Raw genomic sequence first — 17,351 nt, forward strand, 5'->3', positions numbered from 1 at the left:
TAGAGGCTGACTATGGAAAATAGCATGGCTACAGCCACAGTGGGAAGTTAAATGTAACTGATATACATGCAAAGAACAATGACATCAAACAATGGACTTCTGAAAAGTGATTTGCACAATGAAATACAACAAAATCAGGTTAATGTCCTATTATTTCCTAACATACAGTCCTTTCAGCTTTAATCTATCTAAGAACCGGTTCCTGTGTAAATGAACCAAGATCGACGTTAAGATTATTTGGGAGTTTGTAGGGACAGGTTAGGGAGCTCACTATCCCCAAGCTTTCTGCAACGGGAGGATGACGCTAAAAGACGCTAAAAGACGCAGGGCCCGTGGCGAGGACTGAGCAGCCAGCAAGGAAGGCTGCATCCTGGCAGCACAGCCCTTTAGGAGATTCTGAACCACAGCACCTGCCAGCTTCAGCCTGCAGTGCAGCTCTCCCTGGCTCCCAGCTCTCTTAGCCAGCGAGCTGCACTCACCTCCCAGCCCCGGCCGCAGTCTGTTGTCATAGCCGTCCAGGAGCCCGTCCAGGATCCTGGTGAATATGGTGATGTTGTCATTGGTCTCATCTTTCACAGAACTGGTTGGCATTTGTGACAAGCTTTTTGAAGGGGAAACAAAAGGAAGAGTTAAAACTTGTATTGCGTCTTACAAATTCTTCTAGGATAGCAGACTGGGAAGCATACAGTGGCTCATTTTGGAGGGAGGGCATCGGGCAAGGGATCCCCCAGGCTGCCAGGTTACCGCTTGCCTCCATCAGCCTTAGTCCTTGAATGACCTTAGCTCTGCTCCAGGCAAAAGGTCTACCAACCTACCTTTAAGTTTCCCACTCAAAATCTGTCCACCTTAAAATCCATCACTCTGATTCTGAGGGGCTGTTTGTTATGGATGTTTCCATAGTTTTGAAACAAGTTAGCCACAGCATGTGGACTAGCGCAGTCTAATCCACTCCCAGGAGATTTCAGAAAAACCTAACCTGCATGTAATTAAGGACCCACCTGCACTTGGGTTGGGGTGTGAAGGGAAATCACGAAAAACTTTACCTAAGTTAGAAGCAAGGACGGCCATGTGCTCAAATATTACCGTACCCTTAGGAGGACTGGAAGCATCTGTGCCATGAGCAATATGCCAGGAATAGATGACCAGAAATTATGAGATCTGCAACATGTGTCTGGGCTCCCACACCCTTCTCTGACAGCTGATGACCATACTGTGTGACCCAACAGATCACAGTCACAGAAAAAACCCCTGGAAGAGCAGGCTGAAAGTTTAGAAAGAAACCAGAAGAATATTCTGAGCTTGTTCAATAGAGTGAAGTCATGCAGGCTACACAAGCTTATTGTAGAGGGAGTGGCTAGAAACCAGACTCGATCTGATCAGATGCACTCAATGAAAATGACCAATTTTGAAGAGCTGGGCGGGGCAGGTGCACACATTGTTTTGCGCCCTCTGGCTGCACTGAGCAGATCAGAACAAAGCGAAGGCTATTTTTGGGAAATCTAAAAGCCCAGAAGGCAGGAACACATCTGAGGAGCACAAGTCCTACCTCCGGTTCTTACAGATGCTCTCGTTGGCAAATATCTCTTGACCTACAAATTGGGCTTGACTTCAAGGGCTCCAGGGAGACTTACTGAGCTGAAAGCCAACTCTGGCTTCCAAGAAAGTCAGCTCTTTTGGCACTTGAAAAGAACATATGATTCTTGCTACCTTCTTGAATTGCCTGGCTGTGAAATCCAGATCTGCTTAAGCACTTTCTCTCCAGCACAGATGACATTAGAGCTGAGTGCTGCTGTCCATCCACCCACCGAGGGAGGCTGAGGTCAGAATCAGCGTGTGCCTGCTCCACCCAGTTCTTGAAAATTGGCCACTTTCATTGATTGCATCTGAACACATCAATTCTTTACTGGCCGAAAGCTACTATCTTTTGAGTGAGAGGGTATAAAGTTCTTCTGATCTAATTTTCACATTGCCATTAAAATGCATATAGTGGAAACTCTAACAGGCTGAAATTCAGTACTGAATTCAGAGCCTACAGACATACGATTTTCCTCTGACTTAATATTTAAAATATTAATTTCCCTTTTTGTTTCACACTTCAGAAAGAAAAAGAACTAAACCTCACAGAGTCCTGAAATCATCTAGGGCTGCGTAAGACAGAACATTAAATTTGTGCTTGCTCAGTTGTGTAATGCTTGGGTAAACCAAGTCTGGCTTCACGGTCCTCTTCACATGGCATCCACAATGGCTGTTGGTTTCATTATTCAATTTTAGGTGATGCCCATGTGCCTCATTTTTGGCACGTCCTTGCTGCCTCTTTAACTTACAAATGGGGATGAGAAAATATGAACTAGTAGAAGCAGAGTAGTCTTTTATCCTTGGTTTTATGTTTTGGTGTTTCAGTTACCTGATGTCAACTGCTCTCCAAAAATATTAAATGGAAAATTCTAGAAATAAATGATTTACATGGTTTAAATTTTGTGCTATTATGTGTAGTGTGATGAAATTTTACACAGACCTGTCCACAGCATATGAGCCACCCCTTTGTCTAGTGTATCCATACTGTATACACGATCTGTCCATGAGTCACTCTGTAGCCTTCTCAGTTATTAGATAGGGTGGGCATGGATCACTCGCTGTCTTCAAGTAACTATTTTACAGAATAGTTTTCCCCAAAGTGCAAGAGTAGTGACACTGAGGTTTTCATGGTATATGTCTGTAATTTTTCTTTTTTATTACTGTGGTTGTTAGTCTCTTGGTCCAGGGGGTCTTAAGTACTGGACAGGAGATGACAGATGGGGGAACAAGTGAAGCTTTGTCTGTATTGACAGTTGTTCCCATGGATTGTATCACTGCCTGAGCTCCAGCCCACGTCAGATCAGCAGGCCACGGGATTCTCATAGGAGCATGAATCCTGCCCATGTGAAAGCTCCGGGTTGTGCACTCCTTATGAGAATCTAATGCCTGGTGATCCGAGGTGGAGCTGAGGCAGTGATGTTAGCACTGGGGAGCAGCAGCAAATGAAGATTAACATTAACAGAGAAGTTTGACTGCAGTAATCATAATAAAACAATTGCTTGTAGACTCATATCAGAATTTTACCAGTGAGTGACAAGTGACAATGAAGCTACATCTGGTGGCAGGCGTTAGAGTGACAAGTGAATTGAGGTACTTCAATGGTACTACATCTGATCACAGGTTTTCAGTCAGCATCCAACGCTTATCTTAGTCTCCACATGCCCTACCCATCATTTTACTTCCCACTTCAATCTGTGCCACTTTCCCACACTGCCAACTTGTCTCAGTCACAGTTTTGGTAGCCTACCAGCTCACCCTAACCAAAATAAGTAAAAAGCAAGTATCACTGGAGAGCTTTGAAAAGTGGAAAAGACCCAGTCATGAAAAGCAGAAGACTCTAAGACTGCCAGTAAAAAGAAAGATGCATTTAGAAGAATACACCAAGAGCTTTATGTAAATTACGGGTTTGTTACAACAGATGACTCACATTCTCTAAGCTGTCTCAGTACACTATGTGGCCACCAGCTATCCAGTGAAGCCACACAATCTTCAAAATGCTTTGCCACATGAAGCCCAAAAACCCTGCATTAAAAACCAAGCCTCTGGAGCTTTTCAGAGGAAAAACAAGTGAAGATGAAGAACAGTAGCTACAAAAGGCCACCCCTTCATCAAACACGCCTGCAGTGACAGCATCATTCTTAGTGGTAACTGGATTGTCAAAACTAAGAAGCCCGTTGTTATTGGTGAAGAGTTGGTCCTGCCTCCTGCTAAGGATATTTGTCAGGAACTTTTAGGAGAGGCTGCAGTTCAAAAGGTGGCACATGTTCCTCTTTTGGCTATCACCGAAAGTAGACAAACTGCTAAAATAGCAGAAGATTTTGAGTCACGATTTTTAGAATCGTGATAGTAATTGTGATATGCAATCCAGGTTGAGTTTACCAGTGTCGCCAAAAGGGCAATAATGCTTATTTTTGTGTGATATATTTTTCAGGAGGACACGCACTAGGACATGTTATGTGCGCTTCCATAGCTACAGAACTATTCAAGTCTTTGAATGCTTATGTATCAGGAAAACGGTACTGGTCATTCTGTGTTGATGTACTCCTGGAAAGAGTGGCTGTTGTGAATGACAGTTTTCTGAATTCACTGCTCAGGTCAAGGAGGTCACTTCTCAATGGGAGTCTACACACTGCATCATCCACAGAGAAATTCTGCCTCCCCAGGAAATGTTACCTAAACTTAACAGTGTTTTGCAGGATGTGATTTTAAATTATCAGTCATATTAAATATTCTTAACTCATGCTTGCTTGTACAGCTCTGTGAAGAAGTGGATGCAGAGCAGCACACATTTATTATTCACAGAAGTGAGGTGGATTTCTAAAAGTAGATCATGGCAGAGTTTTTGAGTTATAACAGTCTCTTCATAGATAGCTTTAAAAACAGTCACTATTGCTAGCACATTTCAGTGACACAGAATGGGTCACGGATTTTGCTTGTGTGACATATTCAACATACTCAGGGAACTCAATCTGTCATCTGAGGGGAGAATAACAACTGTGTTCAAGTTGGCAGTTAAAGTGGCTGCATTCAGTGCCAAGCTAGAATTATGGAGTCATGAATGAACTCTAGTGTTTTGACATATTTCAAATATTAGCACATTTTTTAAAAAGATTGTTTTCTCCTATCTGGTGCATGACCACCTGTATCAGCTTTCCAAAGAATTTGAGCATTACTTTCCAAACACAAAAGACCTCTGAACTCAGAAGGACTGGATCTGGACCATCTTATTTTTATACACCAAGTGGAAGAAACTTTGTACAACAAGAGGATCAACTGCTTGAGTTTGCAAATGACAGTGGTTTTAAAAGTATGTATGAGATAATATCCATATATTCTGGATTAAAATGAAGGTGCAATCTTGCCACAAATGCATTGAAAAATCTGCTTCCATTCCCAACTTCCTATCTTTGTGCAGCAAGCTTTTGTGCAGTGATACCAAATAAAAAATAAGATCATGGAGTAGACTGGACATAAAGAACACACTTCTAGTGTCACTGTCTCTCATCACCTCCAGATGGGACCACTTGGCTGCAGGAAAACACGCTCAAGGCTTCTACTGATTCTGCATTACAGTGAGGTGTATTTCATCCCATACTCAAAGGTAACAATAATAGCAATGAAGTGTACAATGAAGGAATGCACTTCAGTCATCTCCCATTCCCTCCCTGGTGCATGGAAAAATTCTTCCAGTAAGGCTGTCCCGAGTGCCCAGCTAGTCTGGAACTGCTGTCTTAGTGTATCTAATTTATAAATTAAACTTTGTCATAGGAATTATGTGTCAGGAAAGACATTGTATACAAAGGATTTGATATCATTTATAATTTTAGGAATCTACTGGGGTGTCCTAGAATAGGACCTCATGGCTAAAAGAGCACTACTGTATCTTAATGTTTCAAGGAGAGTTTTCTAAGCTATTCCACTTCCGAGTGTGAAAATGTTCTTGAACTACATTCAGTCTGCACATTCTTGGCTACTAGGAGACAAAGACTTGCTGGCATGACGGGCCATGATTCCATGGTGTCTCCGTATCACTGTCTTCACTGTCTCTGGGAATGGAGACCAAGGCTCACCTCTCCACTAGCTCCGAGACGCCCGTGGTTCTGAACCCCACTTCACAAACTCTCCAGTCTTTTCTCATGGCAATGGGATAGGGTGCGGTGCTTCAGAATCTCACAGTTCAGCTTCTACTTAGTGTCAACTCTCCTAAAGCATTTAAATACATTGGCAACTATTTGCACACAAATACGCTGCTCTTGGAGAAATTTCAATATCGACTGTGTCCTGCCATAGCCGCCTTATTTCTCTGTGGCCCCTGTATAATGGAGGCATGGCTGGTTCTGCAGTGTTTTCTTTACAGTGCTAACTACAGTTTGGCACTAAGAAGGGAGGAATCGATTCTACAGGAAGGCCTAAAAATGATCCTTGGGGCAGGCAGGGGCTTTTGTTTTTGTTTTTTTCTATGAAGCTCTCCATATCCGTAGATCAACCTCAAAAATAACACACCTGCAGCATGTGGTTATGAAATACAGCCCTTTCACAGCCACAAGGAGGAAGACTCTTGCTTCATCACAGAACACAGCGCTGTATGTTTTTAGCCCCTGGCACAGCCTCCTTCAGGGGACTCCACAGATGTCAGGGGACCTTGCAGTGCCTCTGTCACAGGGTGTCACCTTTCAGGTTTGTGCCTGAGGTTGAGTACTTCAGCCTGCTTTATTCTGCCCATCTCGTCACTAGCACTTGACAAACATGTGACACAGACACACTGGCACACCCTCACTGAGAGGAAATAGCGGGTGGAACCACGAGAGGTCCTCTTCTCCTTGCACGCTTGCTCTCTACCTTCCAGATCTTCTGAACCAGACCGTACAGCAAGGAGTTCGCATGCTTTCAGCTCCCCTATGGGTGATTGCTGGCTTCAAGGATGAGCTCAAGGCTCTCCTCTCTGAGTGGAGGGGTGTTTTGTGAGCTGAGACTAGATCAGGTGTCATTGACAATAGCTTTTGTGTTAATCATTTTCTCAAAGCTGGAACAAAATATCCAACACCCACCATTCAAAGGAGGAAAGCTGTATTTGAGCCCGTGGTTTCCAGTCCATATCCTGCTGAACCACACAACAGGAGGGGACAGGGAGGAAGCCGCTCTCGTCAGGGCAGCCAGGAAACAGAGAGCGAGGGGCAGGGCTGCTCTTCCAGCCAGGCCCCCCCTCCTGGCAGCACAGCCGCTGTGAACCTCTAGGTCCTGATGGTACAGTCACCTTCCAAAAGCCCCACCTCTAAACCTTTGTGAGACTCTCTAGCTCTAAACTGAACTTTCCCTTGTGGGGTCCTAAAAGACTTACCTCTATCTCTTTATGTGAGATGCATTTAGTTCAGCTCTAGAGTTGCCAAAGTCTCAACAGTTCCACCATGACTGAAAAGTCCAAGTCCAAAGCTCCCCCTGAGACTCAAAGCAAACTCTTACATGTGTGGCCCTGAAAAATTAAATACTGCTGACCTACAACAGAACAGGGTCAACATCTCCATTCCTAAAAGGAGAAGTAGAGGGAAAGGAAGGAGTACAAATAGGATAGAAAGGAAAGGCACCAAAGCAGGACTGAAACGCAGCAGTGCCAACATTAAGCCCTGCAGCTCCACGTCCAGCGCTTGGCTTCTCTCCGATCTCTGGGCCCTGGAGGCTTGGTTCGCGTTGATCTGGGTGGTGGTGACGGGGAAGTGCAGTTCTGAACCCCACCCACCCTCTCTATGAACCTTCCTGCGAGCCAACTTGGAGAGCCAGCCCTGGGAGCCCCTCCACCCGCCCGTCTGCAAAGTGGACCTAGGGCTGGGCTTCGTGCTTATTCTGGAAGCTCACTGCCAGGTACTAAGGTGAGACCTAGGAGCGTAGGACAGCAAAGATGGCCCTGACGTCTGAGACGTGACTGTCTCCTGCAGGCGTCAGTCGTGCGTCCAGAGAATTTCAATACAATACAGTAGGCACAAGAATCCAGTGACATGGTGCAAAACATACATGATCACAAAAGAGAGAAAACTCGAGCTTTGCCTGGGTTCAGAGGAAAGAGACACTAACCAGAGTTTCCAGCATGGAGACTGGGTGTCAGACCAAAGAAAGGGGTGCAAAAACTAACTCCAAAATCAGCCAGTCACCAGCCCAGGATGAGCCCTGCTATAGATTCATTCCCATTGGTCCTCTGTATCTGCGGGTTCCACATCTGCAGATTCAACCAACCACTGAGAAAATATTCAACAAAACAATGGCATCTCTACTAAAAGACACAGACTATTTTTCCTCATCACTCTCCTCCTAACAATAGAGTATTGTGTAAGCAATCTCCACAGTGTTGCATAAGCAATCCTGAGATGGTATAAAGTGTGCAGAACAAGCACAGGTTATAAGCAAACCCTGTACTGTTCTACACCACTGACTTCAGCGTCACGGTCTGGTGTGGGATGGGATCCCAGAACCAGTGCCCCTTGAATGCTGAGGCCCAAATGTACTCTGAAAGAGGAGTAAGCAAGGAGTTGTAAGATCTAAAGGTATCATTTCTTTTGAGCAACTTACAGAATCCTACCTACAACAACTATCCATTGGGGTAGGTATCTACACTAATCTCTGATAAGAGTAATAATACCTTGTATAGCCTACCTTTAAACCGGTTCACTCTACCAAGTGCTGTCATGATATTTCCTTATTATGTATTTTCAGGGTACAAGTCATTTCACTTCTAGGGATGAGCAATCTTCCCGGCATTGTTTCCCCACGTTCAGCACTAGTGAAGACAGGGTGTGATGCATTTATTTGTGATATAATCTGTGCTGACACGACAGCCACTCTCGGTTTACCTACAGTGGGATCAATGAGGGCAACTGCAGACAGTTTCAACGTGAAAGTACTTTGGGGAGTCAACAGGACTGGCTTTATCCTTCAGCTTACCTGTCTTCTGAAGCTGCATTCTCTCCTGGGTATCTGAGTACTTCTGAGAAATGCATCTTGACTTTGTTTGTTACTTTAAGATCATTACATAGGCCCCTCGAAATGGCACCATTTTTTAAAAGAGAAAAAACAGTAACGAAACAGCAACAACAAAGAAAAAAGACAGCTTTCGTAGTGTTTTCCTCAAGTACTTTGTGAGTCATACTTCAATGAAAAACAGCAAATAAAAGAAAAAAATATGGTTGACATTATCCAGACAATGAATACCAATCCAGCTTTCTAGGTGAGATGCCCCTCAGATAGAAACATGAGTTTGAAACATGTTTTATGTGGCTAAAGTCCTGGACAGGAAGTGGTAGGCCAGAGCTCTAGACGCCTCCCATTCTCCTGGGCCCCACAATGAGGTCCTCCACTTCCTGCCTTTCAGCTGGCCAAATCTCGCTCACGCCCGTTTCTGATCACCGTCTTTGTGCAGGCTCCCCATGTCCCCGACACTGGTACCTGTCCTAGAACCTAGACTACAGGACAGATCCCAAGTCTTACGGTCCTGTGGCCACATTCCCCCATCTTGCCTGCCCTGGTTCACAGACTCAGTCCCTTCCCTCTGCCCAGCCACGGTGGGTGGCCCCCGCCCTATGTGACGGCGCAGCACATGCACTGTCCTGCCCCTCATCAGCAGTGTCCATTATTCCTTCAGCTTAGCCGCTGGCAAACACATCTGCTGTTAACAGCTCCAGTCTTAAAAATTCTTGAATTCTCCCCATATTTCCTTCTAATTATCGCTGTATTCTTTGCTTCTTTTCTCGTCAAAACCCACTGAAAGAGTTAGCTATGCTAGAAATTCCTGCTGCCTCTCCTCCATTCTCTTGCTTCGGCTCCTGTCCACCTCCTATTCCCTCTGTCGAAACGAAATCTCTTTCTTGGAGGCCAGAAATGAACTCCTCACCGCCAGACACCAAGAGCCGTCCTCTATCCTCAGCTGAGTGGGTCTGTGAGCGCAGCTGGCCGCACTGCGCTAGTTGGCCTCAGGGCACCTTTCTTTGTTCCCTTCACTTGCCCCTCTTCCTCAGTCTCCCTGCCCTCCCATGCTCGTCTTCCTGACCTCTGAACGCAGAATGTCCCAGGGCGCAACCCAGGGACCTCTTCCTCTCCGTCTACTCTCAGACCCTATTAGATCTCGTCCAACCATGTGGCTCCCAGTAGTTCCCACCAACCGTGGGAGAATCTCAAGTCCAGGCATCCTGCCTGATCTCTTTACCACCTCCAGACCTCTGTGTCCTTTCCGGACGCAGACCTGGCTGGCTTCTCCCTTTGCGTATCTGACACCTCCAAGAGCTTAACATAACCATCACTGCGCTCATGATTTTCTCTTCTCAAATCCCTTTTCCTGTTTTCTCTAGCTTCATGATAGATAATGGAACTCCTCAGGTTTTAAGCAAATACTTGGTGGAGTCTGGGGGTCATTCTTTTTTTCTTTTTTTTTTCTTTTTTCTTTTTTTTTTTTTGTCTTTTTGAGACAGGGTCTCACTATGCAGTTCAGGTTGGCCTTGAGCTCACTTTGTAGCCCAGGCTGGTCTCGAACTTGCATCAATCCTCCTGCCTCAGCCCCGAGTGCTGGGATCATAGGTGTGTGCCCGGCATGGGGGTCATTCTTGATTTGTCTTTTTCCTTCATGTCCACACTCCCATCAACAAGTTCTGCTGGCCAAAAGAATACCTTCCCCAGGTCGTTTCAAAGACGGCTTAACTGCACTGCTGCTTCCGTTTGTCCCTCCCACCCGCCAGATTCCACTCCATTCTATTCGTTCAGCATGCAAAGCATTTCAGTCAGATCATTGTCACATCAGAATTGAATCCCATTTCTCTCCTACCTACTCAGAACCACTTCATGAGCCTGGCCCTGCTAAGTGCTGCCATCCTGAGTTGGCTCAGCTCCTCAGGAAGCTGAGGCAAAAGGACTGCTTGAGTTCAGAAGTTCAAGAACAGCCTGGGCACAACGGCAAGACCCACAGTCCAAAACAACGAAACGCCACTCAGGGGCTTTCTGCAGCTTTCAAGATAAAAGTCAACGGACACTACCAAGAGAGGCTGCAAGGTCCTTCACGATCTGAGCTACTCCACATCTTCCTCTGTGTTTTTGCTTCCTATCGATCCCTACCCCCATCTCCCACGTTCTGCTCTGAACATGCCCGGCAAGCCCCTCCCACAGCCTGCACACCCCCTGGCACTTCTGCCGCTGGGTCTGTCTTCTCTGCAAATGCCGCCGCTCACATCCTCACTTCCCCCAGTCCCTGCTACAGCATCCCTTGCCAGCACACTCACTATCTGCTACCCTGAATTAGACGTCATAGCCATCAGCACAGCTCAGTACTTTGGTACCTGTCTCCTGCACACCAGAATGCATCTTCTCAGAGGCAGGCTCTGCTCTGCTCCTGTGGAGCCTCAGCATGTAGAGCAGAGCTTAGGACATGGTAAGGACTCCATACATCCTGCAGAAGCAGGAGGGCAAGGTCCCCAAGCTGTCCATGCAAGGGACACTCTGCATGGGCCCCGCTGGGCCCTGGGCCGAGTACACCTCAAGGGGTCTCTTGGTCATAAATCCCAGAAAGGTGACTAATAGGCTCTCAGCACACACATGTGCACGCCATCACCACTGAACCTGTTTAAGCATTGCACAGGTTGAGTAATGGATCCTTCACATCAGCCCTGTGTCCTAGGACCCACAATTATCCCCACTCTGAGATCCAGAACTGGATGTTAAGAAACTTTGGACATCACACACAGAGCACACAGCAGCAGAGATCAGAGTTAAGCCACCCTGTCAAAGTAATACTTCACGCCACCCAAACATCCCCCGGCAGTCTTGAAATAGGAGCCAACTGTTTGTGGAATGATGGCCCAATTGTCTCGTTCAAAGTGAAAATTAACTGGTCCTGTGTTTCGGGAACTTTTAGATTCCATCTTTTGATTTTCAAATAAATAAATAAATGCACATAAGATGGGGTTTTCCTTGGACTTCCTACAGGCTCCTCATAATGGGTGTCAGTGGTCCTGGCCTATGAGCCCTTCCCTGTGGCTCGTATTTCAGAAGCCACATCCTGGTTTTACTTAGACTGTTTCTGCAGTAGTTACTTGAGCTCCAGGTTAGTATATTCTTTTGTTTCCAATACATAGATTTCCCCTATGCTTCCATTTCTAGAGGTGCATAAATATTAAGACTTTCTGGAGAAGGCTTTGCAGTGGGAGTATTAGCCCTGGTTGGCCTCCCTGGGGTGGATCCTGATACTACTTTCTGACGGCAGGTGGACATGCTTCTCTAAGTTCTAATTAGAGGTTTCTAATCCACAAAGTGAAAGAATTTTGTGAAAACCGAAAATTACATTTTTAAAAATGCATTCTGAAGGTTATGGGGATGCAGCCATATACATGCTGATAATGAGTGTTGCTTGAGAGTTTTATGATGAGAGATCTTTTTGCTTTTAGTTCTAATTCTTTTTTCTGAAATTACACACCAATTAAAATATGCATCTTACACCGCTGAATCTTTGTAGAAATCTGGAAGCCCACACTCTCCTTGAAGTGAGGCGGTGACTCATCTCGGCGCTGGTTGCCAGCCGATGTCCACAGAGAGCTGTGCTCGATTGCCGCCCTTCTGAGCCGTGCTCACTGCCCACTGGCATGACGGACACACTGAAAGTTTTCTTCATAAAACACATAACCGAAGTACTTTGCTTTAGACTTTTAAAAACATTGTGGTCACCTACATGTTGCTGTATGATCTGTGCCTGTGCCTAAAGTGTAGATCTGGATATGTCATCACTCCTGTCCTTGCTAACTGCTTCAGTGGTGCTTCTAAGTGTTTTTATAATTGCTATAATGACTATGTCCTGCAGCTGAGGGCAGGAGGAATTTTTCATGTGGGGGTGTGTGAGGGAGGACATCTCATTGAAGATATTGTGAGTGCCTGCATGATTCGGACAGAATGTACTTTCTGCTCCAGTTAAGAGAAAGCAACTGTCCTTGAGTTTGTGTATGAATAGGGCCCCTGAAGACACCAGAGGCCCAGCTGGCACACTCGTGTAAACAGAAAGAAAAACCTTTCCCGTCCACATTCACAAGTGGCTTTGATGAGAACGTGCTTCTAATTGCCAATGATAAAATATTGTTTGTAGAGGTCTGTTTGAATTATGGCTCTCATGGAATGAAAGTCTGATGTATATTTTTCTCAGTATCTCTAAAATTCGTTTAGTACATTGAAATGAATGGGATCAGTCTTTGACTTGCGCTAGACTTGATCTATCCCGAAACGATTACTGATCTATCAAGTCTGATAAAGTATGACTTTTTGAATAATGACAAATCAATTCCATTTAAAGTTACATATTTGGACATTACCTTGACTCCAATGTTATCCCAGTGCTAGTTTTTCTCTGCATGTACTTTGGGTTACCGGTGTCATGAAGATAATTATAATGGCTTACACCATCATACATCTGTAAATGGGCCAGACCAGGAGGCTGACTGTCACATTAAGCCTGTGTTCAGTTGGATGCTTGACTCATGCTCTGTTCTACAACTGAAGATTAAGAGCAAAATTTTAAAGGTATTGAAATTAGCTCCTGCTAGTGACTGATCAAATTTAGAACAAGACTGGGAAAAAGAAAAGAAATAATACGCATGATATTTTAAAGCAACTGCACAAAAATTATGGAATTGCAAATATACTTCCCTTCTCATAAATGCATTTCCTGGCTGCCAGACCTACACCTTTTACCAGTGCTGCATGTGAACTTAGTACATGCCCCAGATCTGACCACTGGCTCTTTTCTTCCTCCCGGCCTGACTTCCAGTAACTGTCATTACGCCCTGCAGGCCTCTGGCTTCCTGCACCACAGGGGCACTCCAGTCCTACAATCCTGTTCAAATTAGGGCCTCTGTCACTTCCCTTTCAAGAGAAAAACATCAGGACTTACTCACACCCTTCATCCTCCCTAATCTCTGAGTACAAAAACATTCTCTCTACCCTGAAGCAGAAAACACCTTTCAAAATCACACCCTTGCCGCATACGCTAGTTTGCTCTATTGAAAACCAGTTGTTCTCGAATAAGGGAGCACAGGAATAGCTAGGAAGAATGACCTTTTTGAGTCTTCTGAGTAAGGAATCCTAGCAGTTATTTGATTTGTGCCCTTCCCAAGTTAGGTATTCACCTATCCGCCTTTCCCAGCTGGAAAATAGGGCTAATAGTACTTAGCTCATATGACTGTGCTTGGAATTAAACCTCGCATACATATAAAATCAGGTACCCTGCACTGTGATAGCTATTCTGCCGTCAAGTTTAAAGGCAAAGGGTGTCCTGACACTTTCCTTAGGCTTTGACAAAAGGATCCTCCTGTATGCTCAGGCAATGAGAAGCTGAAAGGAGCCTCACACAGGACGAGAAAGAAATGGGGACTGAACATCTATGATTTTTGTGGCCGTTAAGAAGTAGGTCCTGCTGGCCAGTGTGAGTAACTCGGCTTCTCACTTACTAAAGCTCTGTTTGACAAAGGCAGCTGGACGCGCATGATTCAGAGTTTAAAAACCCTCCAACAGCCTGACGTAAAATCCCATGCACAGGAGTATCTTCTCACAGAAATGACCTCCCATACTTTAAAACGGGGCAGACCGTATACGTTCACCACAGGAAAACATGTAACAGTCCAATGACAAACCTCATAAACATCCCAAATTAGGGGAACAGTTAATAAAAATCCATTCGTGCCTGTAATAATGTCCGTCCACCTGGCAATCACACAGTCCAGAGCATTTGTGATGACAAAGGTTCAACTGCAAAGAAAGCGAGTGGACAGTATGATCCCAACTGTACAAAAATGTACCCAAAGCAAGGAAAGGCAAACCGCAAGGTGTGAAGGATCGCCGCCTTGGGTGGGATTAAAGACATTCTCCCTCTTCATGTATTTTCCTGCATACCACGTATTTTCTGCAGTGAGTAGGTACTGTTCTGTGTTGCACTACACAAACTAAAATCTTTACACCTAAAATATTTAAAGCTCCAGCATTAATTTTCTGGAAAGAGTGAGGGGTCTCCTACCACTTGCTCCTTGTTTTCTTCCAGACACTAACAATTGCCTCTGTGTGCCGAAAAGGACTTCAGAAAGCTATAAAATTAAATGAGAAATAGAGTATAACTGTCTCCTGTGGTTACACTCCTCTTACCCATTAGTTCTGATTTCAGACTTGTATTTACGACAGAGTGTGATTATTTCCTGCCTGTTCAGTGTAAATTCACAATAACCTATGTTGGCCAAAGCAGTATAAAGAAGCTACATGTTTGCACGGCTGGCACATTCTTCACTTCTAAAGTATCCCTGAACATGTGCAGTGGATCAGTAAACAAATGGACTATGCAACACGTTAACCTGCAACACTGACTATTCTGTAGATTTCACTTACACACACAGCTTCCATTTAGAAGAACACTGTGAACATCATCGTTTACGGATTTAACAGCTGGAGAGAACTTGCAACGGAAGACCTCCATTTAATAAAGAAACTGTGGGCATGGAAGGGTAGGAGTCCCCACCGTCCCAAGGGACACTCAGAGGGCTGGCAGGGCCAGGACACACCGTCCAGCTCTTTCTGTTAGGGCTGGCGTGCACGGGCTGACTGGCTCATGATGGTGAGGGACAGGCATGCTCCTCAGCTCTGCTGGACCAAGTCCTCCTGGAGGGCTCGGGTTTGTGCTCAGGCACACCTAGGCTAACTGCTCTGGGAAGTCTTCTGTCACCCCCCACCCCATCGACTCTCTTCCCTTGCTCAAATCTGGAAGGCTCAGAAAAGCAGAGAATGCCCACAGGACAAATCAGAAAATGTCAGAGCCCCACAGAAGGGTCACTTCTGCTTGCTAGGTGGGAGGGTCTCACCAGGCTGCCCCAGGGCAATGCACAGTCTCCATCCCTCTGAAACTTACACCCAGGCAGGGCGCACTGCACCACCCCCGCAGCACATCTTTACAGAACTGATGCTTTCGCAACTCAGGTCCCGAAATTTAATTTCTTAATTATACTCCATCAGCTTCAAATTCCAATCCTCTTGATTTGCCAGAACACACTGGGGGAGCAGGGAGGCCGAGCAACATCAGCCTCGTAGGAGCATCCATCTACAATGCTGCTTACCACCAGTTTGTCGGGGGTGGGGAGGTAAGACCCAGCACATGGATACTAAAAGGCCAAGACGGAAGAAATGACGACACCAGCACCCCAGGGGTGTCTCTCAGACGCTCGGACGTGTGCAGCTGACCCCACAGAGGCTAACTTACTTGTGCTTCCCTGGACAGTTCCACACCCCTCGCTGTTCAGTCCTTTTCTGTGGTACATGCACAGCACGGGCCTGACTTTAAAGCAAATTCATCACACCGTGGACCAAGGAGGGCAACTGGAATGCTACACCCCGCCTTGTCGACCAAAAGTGAATGCCCTTCACGCAAAAGAACTTCTGAAGTTGTTTTAACCCACGTAGGAGGAAACACAGCTTACTCTGAATGGTCTTCCAAATCTACTTCCAAAAACATAATCTGCCTCCTTCCTCCAAGTCGTACCAGAGACCACCACGCCAGAAGCAAACTTGGTCAGGAACAAAGTGTGGGCCACAAGCAAGACAACTTCACTCACTCAGGACAAACAGGAGGGCACAGGTCTGCAAAGGCTGCGGGCGAGGGCTTGCTGAACTGACGGTGTGCTCCATACAGTTTCACAAAGGCACCAGTGCCCCTAAATCGTAAAATAGAAGCACAGAGGCTAACTTACCCAAAGCGACTGGATAAGTTCATGGAAATACAAAAGAGGAGGAGGTTTTTGATCATGATAAAGCTAGAGAACATTCCATTGTCCATTCCCAGTAAGAATAATAGTCGAAGCAGCTGAGTTGGGAAGAATCACCGTTCTTCTCTCCACCTTAATCTTGCAGCTGGAAAGCACACAAAGGCGAAAACATGTGAACCTGACCGAGTTTGTGTCGCACACAGGAATGAAGTCACACTGCTACCAGGAGACGGTTAACAAAGGAAAGGAAGCCGGCAGCCACTGCCCAGCAGACACGCGCCAGGTGCCTCCTGCCGCCTCCTCGGGCAGGAAGGGGGTGTAAAAGAAGTTACGGTGTGGCTCAATTTTACGTTTACTCGCAATGTAAAATCATTCTGATTTTCCCCAGGTCTCAAACAGTATTTCATTTTTTAGCACGTTATTAAATGACCCGCTAGACCCTATTATTAAAATACACGCCCGGTGTTATCTGAGCAACTGTATTTTACATCTGTCAAATCCACAAGTGGAATAAATTTACCTTTGTGAAGTATCTGCCGCTCGTTCACAGCCAACACGCTGTTTTTCGTGCTGCAAGGTGCCGGGAGAAAGCATGTGGAAGAGGAGAAAAGGCACGTTTCAGAGACAAGTCTTACCCGGGATCTCGGAAAGAGAACAGCTGCCTGCCGGACGCTCAGCGCACTCTCCACAGCCGGCCCCAGGCCCGAGCGGTTGATCACCGCATTTGGGGACTGGGCCGTGATTCAAGCGTCTGAAATTCAGGCAGACACGGTCCCTGGGCTCTAACCTCAGAGAAGGCACATTTTCCCAACATGCGCATAACGCAAATAGGTGCTCCGGATGCACAACAACCGGGAGTTCGCACAGGAGCATTTTCCCGGGGACACCCCGCCCCCAACTCCAGGCTGGGGAAGCACACAACAGGTATCCCCCCCACCTCCGAGCCAGGGCCCTCCGCGACTCCCGGGGAGGGCAGGGCGCCCGCCACGCGGTGACAGCGGCGCTCCCCGGCTCGCGCCCGGCCCG

The 17,351-nt window shown here is 46.1% G+C and overlaps 1 protein-coding gene across 2 annotated transcripts in view; it reads right to left on the reverse strand.

The window, feature by feature from the left end:
* Gabra5 (gamma-aminobutyric acid (GABA) A receptor, alpha 5) overlaps window positions 1-17,121 on the reverse strand; it is a 67,588-nt gene extending 50,467 nt beyond the window's left edge. Inside the window, exons 1-3 of one of the 2 annotated variants that reach the window (XM_005410412.2) lie at window positions 16,846-17,121; window positions 16,311-16,470; window positions 480-601 (exon numbers count right to left, since the gene is read on the reverse strand). In XM_005410412.2, the coding sequence (XP_005410469.1) occupies window positions 480-601; window positions 16,311-16,396 (208 nt within the window). In that variant the 5' untranslated portion in view covers window positions 16,397-16,470; window positions 16,846-17,121. The remainder of the gene's footprint in view (window positions 1-479; window positions 602-16,310; window positions 16,471-16,845) is intronic. The other variant, XM_005410411.2, reaches the window with a different exon arrangement.
* Between the last annotated feature and the right edge of the window lie 230 nt (window positions 17,122-17,351).

Source organism: Chinchilla lanigera, unplaced genomic scaffold (genome assembly GCF_000276665.1).
Source record: "Chinchilla lanigera isolate Chin_1 unplaced genomic scaffold, ChiLan1.0 scaffold00132, whole genome shotgun sequence".
NCBI classification, from domain to species: Eukaryota; Metazoa; Chordata; class Mammalia; order Rodentia; family Chinchillidae; genus Chinchilla; species Chinchilla lanigera.